The sequence below is a fragment of the Tarenaya hassleriana genome, unplaced genomic scaffold (genome assembly GCF_000463585.1).
Source record: "Tarenaya hassleriana unplaced genomic scaffold, ASM46358v1 Cleome5, whole genome shotgun sequence".
Classification (NCBI taxonomy): Eukaryota; Viridiplantae; Streptophyta; class Magnoliopsida; order Brassicales; family Cleomaceae; genus Tarenaya; species Tarenaya hassleriana.
This window is the reverse complement of record NW_010967707.1, coordinates 4,994,187-5,003,900: the sequence shown is the minus strand read 5'-3', so window position 1 is coordinate 5,003,900 and position 9,714 is coordinate 4,994,187. Positions and strand designations below refer to the sequence as shown.

Below are 9,714 nucleotides of genomic sequence, written 5' to 3'. Positions count from 1 at the left end.
AACTGTCGACTTTCCCTACTTTCTCTGCTGTAGAAACACCCCACCAAAAAAAATTATAATATCAAAGGTGGAGTGGAGAAGAAATTCATTAAATTGAAACAGGAGATAGGAATTGGTCCAACATCTTTACCTGAGCAATTGCTACTCATAAAACAACCTTCAAGACTGAAGGAATCTTAACGAGTAAATCAACATTGAAAACGTGAGTATCCATCTATGGTTATGCCAAAATCCTTAACTCAAAAAGGGCAGAAAGAGAAATATGATGCAAGATCAACACAACTATGCTACATTTTCACATTCTGAGTTGACAAAATTCATAATCACAAAACCTGCAACTAAGAAAACCAACAGTGAAACCCGGAACGAAGAAGAGTTTACATTTACATTACAACACATTGCCAACACAACCTTCAAGATTCAATCCCCATCTACTTCTTTCCTTCTTCTACTTCGGTAGCCGATTTCTCTACAACCACTGCTTCCACTGATTTTCCGGCACATTCCTCGGGAGCCACTGCCATTGGCCGCCTACCACTACATATCCTCCAGAGGTACAGACCCAACATCGCACCTAAGGTACCGCACAATGCACCCAAAATCAATGCACTAACCATCCTCCAAACACAATCACTTTTCTTGGCATTTCCCACCGGCTTCTCCACTAAATCCTCCTTTTCGGTCTTAAGAACTTCATTTGGATCAAGTGGTTGGGAATGCATCCACACTGGAGGATTCTTCAAGTTAAAGCTCCACGAATGCAGAAAATATGGCTGCGAAGAATTCCCATTTATGGAGCTTAAACCCACCATAAATTTCCCATCTTTCCATAATTTCACCAGATCAATCGAGTAAGAGATCGTTGGATCAACCGGCTTGGTCGCACCCAATTTACTCAAACGAACTTCTATTCTCTTTGAACTTGCCCCGTAATCAATCCAACAACTTAACTTCTCTCCATTGTTCCATGGGAAGAAGCTATGAAAAGATGACAAGTTTCCGATTTTAGCTGACTTTGGGCTACCAACTACAATTCCTACACGGCTACCTTTCTTGGAGGTACTAAATTCAACAGCAACAGCTTCGGTCTCAGCCCGTTCAACTTGTAAAAGAAACCCTAGACCTGAGGAGCTGTTGCCCTTAATACCAAACAACCTTAGATCCAGACCACCCGGAAACATGACAAAAGCCATGACACCACCAATCTTGCTGGACATCGAGAACGAGAAATAAGTCGAAAAAGAACAGGAATTTCTCTCTTTACCTCCAAACAGCTGGATGGGTTTTCTGTAAATGACTCGCCCTTCGCTCCCACTCACTGAGTCAGTGAGCTGGATCGAAGAACCGCCGCCATTAACGACCTTTGAATCACCAAACAGGGCAATATCCTCCACAAAGATTCGAGATTGTCCGAACCCATTAAACGTAAACGACGAATTGCCGTCAGCAGCCAATATTCCAGAGATTTCGAGGAAGAAAACGATGAAAGCTAGGGTTTTTAACACTGCCATGGCTAAACTGGGAAAGAACAAGAAAAATTTTGGGCTAGGAAGGAGCTATTCTTCTCGAAGGAATTTCTAGGATTCGTGAATGAATTCCATCTCTCTAGAGAGAAATGCAGGCTTTTTTCTTCTCTCTCTGCGTGGATTTTGGTGGAGAACTCGAGAGGAAAATTAAATACATCTACTCGTTTCTGCTGGCGCTTTGATTCGCTCTCACACTCTCAACTCTCAAGTGGTTCATGACTCAGGGAATGCAATTAATGCTATATTTTACATTTTTGCCCCCTCATTTTTCAAATATCTTATATAATAGACCGTATTTTAATTTGCTTCCACTTTGTCCAATTGTTTTTCTGCAAATTAAATTTTGTGCATGCTTGTAATGATGAGCATTGCATAATGCTCCATTTAAAAAGTTGGTTTCCCATAAAATTTTTATTTGACATTATGATCGGATTTACTATTAGTATTTAATTTAAGTCCCGAGTTACAATTCAAAATACTAAGGGGTCTTGTCTTACCTTTTGGGGATTAGTGGGAGTGAAATCATGTTTTTGTCCCACAAAAGCAAAAGATAATACCAAATGTGGGGCTAAAGAGAACAAAGATGGAATCTCAAAAAAGGGGGTAATATCTCTAAATAGGGATTAATTAGTGGGAGGGCATTGATTATATCACCTGATTATCTCGAATTAATGGGGAAAGAAAAGCATCTTAAATACATTGTTAAAAAAGAATTGCTTGTGCATTGGGTTGAGAGCGCACTTTGCAAATATTTACAGATACAAAACTAACGTGCGCTTGCTTGCTTGTGTTGTGTTTCACCCTCGGTAACCCAACATGGGATTTGATCTTTTATTTCGTTTTCTTTAAAAAAAAGATTTATTTATTCGTTTCCATTTATTTTTTTTCAAATGAAAAAAAAAATACTAATATAGTAAGATGTGTGGTCGGGTCATTAAATAAGGCTGTCTGAAGACAGAAAAAAACAAGTGAATTGTGTCATACAGAACCTTCTGATTTGTCCGGAGTCTCTCTTGTCGTCTCTCTCCAACTCGAAGACCGTGAAAAGAAGACAACACTGTTAACATTTATGGCCATGAATAATATATATATATATATATATATATGATTATTTTCCGAGACATTTACAGTGTTATATTCGGTGCAGGATGGCGATGGCACGTGAACCCGTTCCAAAAGGAATGAATATATCGAGACATTACAGAAAGACTCTTGTTTTAGCCAATAAAAAAAAAAGAGGATTATTAAGTTTAATTAATAAATATTTGTTAAAAAATTAAGGTAAATAAATATAAGATTTGTCTGCATTTTTATTTCGACGACTGAATAAAGTACCCATTGACTCTCCTCATGACACATTTTTTGTTACATTGATTTGACAAAACAATTAAAGTTTAAGGGTGCCAAATAAATTAATAAGCTTTATTTTTTTTGGTAAAAATTATTAAATTTTCGAACTCCTTTTTAATCTGTTTCCCAACATTTAAATTTATGGGCCCAAGTATCCATCTTCATAGAGCTCAATTGTTTTGGGCTCGTCGAAAAAAAAAACTAAATTTATTTTCAATCTGATTTCCAATGCTCACAGATCTCTGCGGACCGGATGTGGGCCAGATGGGCCCACTGAATGTTGACAGGTAATAGCCTGACAATTACAAGTGGTTCTGTAGGCCCATATTAAGATTGATTTCAACGGCCATATGCACACATATATGTAATATGTATATGTATATGCATATGTATACACACAAAGAATTGGTACAAAGGCTTAAAAAGACGACAAAACCGATATTGCACAATTATATATAGTAGCTAATTTTGACTTAGCTACTATCCAATTTCAAATGGATAATTATTGTTGACAATACAAAATAACTTAAAAAAGAAAAACAATAAAAATTTAAGCTCGCCACTGGGACACAATGAACAAATTCAATTAGTTCGAGTAAAAAAAAGACACGGTATTCACTGAATAATATTTTACTAGAAAAAAAAAAGATTTGTAATTTATCTTTTTTCAGTTTTTACGAAAACGCCCCTCCGATTTAACAGTGCGGCAGATCCGGCGGCGGCGGTGGCAACATGGTCGCCGGCGTCGGTCCGTTCTTGACAAGGAACACCATTCCTAACCCGAACGGCAAGTGAACGTCGATGTGGCAGTGCATTATCCATGCCCCTGTAAACCACATCAAATGTCTTAATTAAAAAATTAAACCGAGACGTACCGAACCAAACTAAAGCTAAACCAAAATATATCCATGTCCAGTTTTTTCAAATAGAAAAAAAAAACAACTAATTGAGCCCATTATCCAGAAAATAAATACTTTTAAAGTTATAAAGTATTCCGGTTCTTATCTGGAGTAATTTTTCATAAAAACCAAATAACCATAAACGAGATGAAAACCGGATTACTCCAACCATTATGCTTTAATAAAAAAAATTTGTTTTAAAATTGACTTACCCGGATTATCAGCTGTAAACCGGATGACGGCCCAGCCACCAACCGGAACAGCGAGAGTGTTGCGGAATTGCGGGTTGAAAAAATTGAGATTTTTCCGGTCCCTGGTCGGTTCGTAGTTCCCGAATCCTTGACCCAAGACGTGGAAGTTGAAGCCGTGAAGGTGCATCGGGTGAGACTCCGCCGCAATAAGCGCCGTGTTTTGAAGAACCATCTCCACCGTCGAGTTGAATTTCAGCACCTTCACGCTTGTCTTCTTGGGAGCGAACAGCAGTGGCGGGTTCAGTTGTGTTATGTTCGGATTCGTGTAATCGAACTTCACCGGAGGTTGATCGGGAAAATCCGCAGTGAAAACTCCTCCGACGCCGTAGAACGCCGCCTGCAACACCGACAACGTCTTCGGCAACACGAACGACCGGTTGTTCATCGATGCCGAGAATTTCGGTCCTCGACACGTGGCGTTGTCCGTGCATGCCTCGAGACCGAGCCCTACAGTCACGAGCATCTCCTCGTCCACGTGGCGTGGAACCGGGACCCAGTGAGGAGCACCCACGTGGCTCGTCAGGTTCGAGTAGAACCTGTATGCCGTGGGGGTGTCGAAGAAGGACGGAAGCTTAGGCATGAGGACAGGGCGGTGGCGCGTGGTGGAAGACGCGCCGCCGTAGTGGATGACGCCTCTGGTGGTGGTGTTGGGGAAGGGGGCGACGGGAGCGCTGGCGTACGGATGAGCCGCCATGTAGTAGGACCCGACGGGTTGGTCGGCCAGCAGGATGGCGTCAACGGTCTGACCTGGAGCGATCACGACCAGGTCCGTGTCGTAAGGGGTGGTGTAGACTGCGTCAACGGCGACAACTGTCAGCTTGTGATTGGCTATCTTGAAGAACATTTGTATGTTCATTGCCGCGTTTATGATTCGGAGAAGATACCTCTTCCCTTTCACCACTCCTTGGCTAAACATCCCTACAATAACGATATCCAAATTTCTGGTCAGTTAATATAACGATGACAAACTAACGTTGATTTCCTTGTATATATACATATATATATATATATATACATATACTCCACACACACACACATATATATACACGTGGTTTACTTACGGTTATTGGAGCATGGATATAGGTTTCCGGGTAAGCCGTTGATCGTGAAAGCGTCGGAATTGTTAGGAGGAATACCGGTGGCGAGGGCAGCATTCTCAAGTTCAACCACGTCTGTGTTCCACCATTCTCCTGTATAACCCGTATACTCGTATATTCATGCTTTATAACGGTATTATTGTACATATGTATACGCGAGATTTAACCTAATTAATTAGGTTTCCTAAGTATATTATCATGTAGTATCGAAAATAAGACACACAGTTGAACAATATTAAATATGATAAAAAAAAATGATCCGAATTCTGATTCAAATATAAAATCAGTCAAAACCCAATGTCTTTGAAGATTTGTGTATGTACGTACCAAGTAAGATGGGGATTTCCTTGTCGGGTTTAGGGAAAGGGTAAGAGTGGCCAGACTTAGGCCGGATGATGAGGGCACCATAGATGGTGGCTCGGAGGAAAGAAGCGTGAGCGTGCCACCATAGTGTGCCTTCCTGACCCGTGATGGTAAACCTGTACGTATAGCTTTGACCCGGTCGTATCGGACACTGTGTTATCATGCTCGGCCCATCTGCCCACGCGCTCAACCGCTGAAATATCCCATGCCTACATACCATGTGAATGAAACGGTTTCACTATGTTACGAATGGATTACATAATATGAATAGACTTGCATAACGTTATTAGGAAATGATTGGTATATATGTTTAAATTGATTTAGCACGTTCAAAAAAAATATTACAAGGTTCAATATAGACGTAGTGGACTCGTCGTATTCGCTAGTGGTTGATCAAAATTTAAAATGATTTCATATGTAACGTATAAGAGGAAGGAAAATACGCAGGGTTGGTAAAAGGTCGCGTGCAATAAAGTCAGAAAAATATTTGATTAAGTCGTTAATTAAGATCAGAGAGGGTGAAATAAGCGATCACCATAATTAAATGAAATAATTAATATATAGTTTACCAGTGAATGGTAATGTTGTGAGGAGATTGGTTGACAACGTGGACAACGAGCGTGTCACCTTCCTCGACACGTAGTGTTGGTCCCGGAAGGCTTCCGTTAACGGCCGTTATCGTCTGAGCTTTAATTTTTCCCCCTGCCACAAAAAGGTGACGTCTCTCACGCCGTTAGACGAGAGTTGCTTATAATTGTGTACAAATTTATGCATGTTATTAGAAACCTGAATTCGTGGGCTGGCTCGATGAGTTTGTGCATTGTTATAAGGTGGTTGATATCAATATTGGCATGCATATACATATATATATATATATATATATATATATATGGCGCATCAATATCTATGCAATATGAGATAGGGAAAGCTCCGTGAATTACATACGGATGGATATAAAAAAAATAATCCAATTATATAAACAGGCCATATATATATATTATGAATTACTACGTACACAAAGGGAAGAAGAAAGCTAATAAATATGATTACTTGGAAGGTGTGTTCGACAATAGCTGCCGAAGCCATTGAAGATGCAGCCAGGAGAAGAAGAGTGCATGCTATAGAAACCCTAACACCCTCCATTGCTATTTTGTGCGTCACAGAGAGAGAGAGAGAGAGAGAGATGGAGGCAAAGAGATTCTTGGCTGTGACTATTTATAGAAGATGTGAAGTGGTCACGAAAAGGATAAACAAACAGACTTTATATTATACACATTCTGTGCATATTAAATTTTGGATAATTATGCTTACGTTATATACGGAACCATAGGTAAATATTCAACGACTTTAAAAAAATTCAGCGAACATCAACGTAATTACAATACGCCCCCCCCCCCCGCAACACAGGTATATATATATATACACACATATATATTAATATATAATTCCAATCATTGGTGAATTGGACACGCGAAAGCAATATATGAACTTGAGATTTATTCAACGTTTTTACAAAATGAAAAAAAAAAAAACATTTGGCTGTGCACTTCCCTAGTGTATCCTTTTTGAAATTTTTTGTAAATAGGCGGATGCATGGACTAACCGGTCCAAAGGCAAAACCGTGTTCGTGTCAGCAACATATATATAGTTAGTATCTTCGGTTTTAATCGGTCACTTTGTGTAATATTCTTAGTTTCTTACTTTATACGCTGATTCGAATCTGTAATAGGAAAACCATTGTATATACTGTATAGTATATGGTATATATACTCGTACTCTTAATTAATTCGGTATCCCGGAGATACTTATTGCAACTTTTTCCTTTCGTGTAATGGAACGTCATCCAATAGTGTGTATACACATACACACGCATAGTTCCTTGTATATGATTCTGATTTACCAGTAATGAAATTTCTCAGTGTTCCACGCGATATTAGGGTTTACGTCCATATAGTTTTTATATAAGTTGGATATTTTGCGTAACAAAATATTATCATATATTATTTACTAACATCCTTTATGAATACGGGGCAACAGGAAAAACTCCGCCCAAATTACTTGGATATAATTATTTGATAATTCTGAAATATCTAGGGGGTGCAAACTTTACCGAAAAAATTATTTTAAAAAAAAAAGATTTTTGGAGTTGAATATTCATGTGAATAATTCAATTTAGGAACAGGAAACGATAAACAGAAACAATGTATATACATGCGACGCACTCCCGACACAAGCCATCATACATTGTGTTAATTAATTATAACAGTTATGATGATACTAGCAGCCAATGCTGTATAATTGATTATTTGTTATTAAATCAGTTAATATTTTTATTTCACGGAAACAATGAAACACGAATCAACCTTGGAAAAGTCTTTAATTATTCATTAAAAAAGATGAGAAGATTATATAAAGATCATCAACTTGGTTATATAGGAACGGTCGACGAATAATAAAACAAGACAAATGATACGTTTTTCTATAGTATATAATTTTTTTCCCCTTATAATATTGACTTTATACAACTGTTTCTTGTGACGTGATTTTTTTCATCATATTTAATTTATCATGGTAACCACTAGTGGTAACGGAGACAATACAATTATACATGAAATAGTTGAATAACTTCAAGGTATCTTTGTTTTGGATTTGTTCTTAACGAAATCTCAGTACTATGATACACAAATTTATAGATAAATTCTTTTGTCATGTCATTTCCCCATGAATGAACCAAGTCAACTTTCTCCCTCTCGGCCCGTTTTATTCCTTATTCTATGTGCCGAGCTTCACAAGTGGGTAGAGTATCATTTATAATAACGAGAACATGGTTGAGAATGTCTGTAGATCAGTTATCAAACACATATTCGATTAACATCATATATATGTGTTCATATGTATATGTATATATATATATATGTGTGCGTGTATTTCATATATATGATGCGTATATATATGTGTGTTTTGATATAACAAAATGCTGCACCATTCTTCCTATCAACACATATATCATTTTTTCTACCTTGAAATCACAATTTCAAATCTGAAAAGGGACCATTCCCCGCGAAATACCAAACCAGTAAAGACCTTATAGGGACCTCATCAGTGCAGGAGTCGTTGAGTCCAGATTTAGGACCGGTTGATCAGCAAACAAACCTCGGTGGTCGATAATCTCTCTCTCTCTCTCTCTCTCTCGTTCTTCGTTATAAATTTTCGACGGGTTCAATTTATAAACATCGTTGAGGGCAGAGATTTGTGGAAGCAGTACAATCGTTGTCTCGTACTAATGTTTGTACTAACGCTAACAATGTGTTTGTAATGTTTGGTTGGAATTTGGTACATTATTAAACTCAAATCATATGGAGTTCCAAACTATCTGGAAAATTTTAATTACTAAATTAGCAAGTAGCCGCCAAGTTAGCAATGATTTATAAGCATAAACTCATGTTACAAAATCATTGTAAAGTTATCTCACTTAGAGGCAGAGATATATTTCCCTAAAGTAAAGAAGGGTCCGTCTACATGTGCACTAAATCTAATAAGACCAATATGTGATGATGCGAGTGTTGTCGGAACAGAAACAATATATATATATATATATATATATATATATATATATATATATATATATGTATATTGATGATATGTTGATGAATGGATATATTGGGGTATTTTGTATCAATATGGTGTAGCATACATAAATCACAGTTGACCAACAAAATAATGGTCCAGGAATCCAATAACGTGGTGTCTGAAATAACCTAAGATGCAAGGGAAGTGTTGTCAAGCCCTTTGTGGCGTTGTGTTTCAGATATAATTTCTTAATCTGATATATATATTTTGTAAGATCACAAAACAAATTTGAATTGTGTTTTTTCCAGACGTGATTTGCCACCTAATTACATTCATTACACCACCTCTTATTGTTTACCTCCTAATTTATATCTAATCCACGAAGAACGTTTAATTTAATTATGCAAATGTCTCCATAGCAAGGATTTATCAAATTTTGTCTAAATCAAATCCAACCTAATAATGTTTCAAATCGGATTTAAACATTAATTGAAAATAATTTTTTAAAATTAAATTAAACAAGGCTAATATAAATATAAAAATAATAAAATATAAAATATAAATTAAATCAAAATAAAATTCTACATAAAAACCGAGAAACCAAATCTAAAAATCTAAAAATTATCTACGGGTGCCAATTACATATATTTGAATGCTC

The 9,714-nt window shown here is 37.3% G+C and overlaps 2 protein-coding genes across 2 annotated transcripts; both read right to left on the bottom strand.

Moving 5' to 3' along the window:
* Window positions 1-234: 234 nt before the first annotated feature.
* LOC104827035 (L-type lectin-domain containing receptor kinase VIII.2-like) lies at window positions 235-1,720 on the bottom strand. Its single transcript, XM_010560049.1, has one exon. It carries the CDS (start codon window positions 1,509-1,511, stop codon window positions 432-434), a length of 1,080 nt encoding a protein of 359 aa, XP_010558351.1. The 5' UTR covers window positions 1,512-1,720; the 3' UTR covers window positions 235-431.
* Window positions 1,721-3,301: 1,581 nt separating this feature from the next.
* Window positions 3,302-6,819, bottom strand: LOC104827034 (laccase-7-like). Its single transcript, XM_010560048.2, has 6 exons — window positions 6,537-6,819; window positions 6,056-6,210; window positions 5,451-5,695; window positions 5,088-5,216; window positions 3,988-4,944; window positions 3,302-3,702 (listed from the first exon to the last, which is right to left on the bottom strand). The coding sequence occupies exons 1-6, from the start codon at window positions 6,627-6,629 to the stop codon at window positions 3,572-3,574; spliced, it is 1,710 nt and encodes a 569-aa protein (XP_010558350.1). The 5' UTR covers window positions 6,630-6,819; the 3' UTR covers window positions 3,302-3,571.
* Between the last annotated feature and the right edge of the window lie 2,895 nt (window positions 6,820-9,714).

What these genes read in the sequence shown, in the direction of transcription:
- LOC104827035 (XM_010560049.1), bottom strand. Translation starts at nt 1,511, where the DNA reads ATGGCAGTGTTAAAAACCCTAGCTTTCATCGTTTTCTTCCTCGAAATC.
- LOC104827034 (XM_010560048.2), bottom strand. Translation starts at nt 6,629, where the DNA reads ATGGAGGGTGTTAGGGTTTCTATAGCATGCACTCTTCTTCTCCTGGCT. An exon ending in GGAAATCCCCATCTTACTTG is followed by an intron (nt 5,217 to 5,450) that starts GTACGTACATAC and finishes CGGGTTATACAG; the next exon opens with GAGAATGGTGGAACACAGAC. An exon ending in ATATCCATGCTCCAATAACC is followed by an intron (nt 4,945 to 5,087) that starts GTAAGTAAACCA and finishes TCGTTATTGTAG; the next exon opens with GGATGTTTAGCCAAGGAGTG.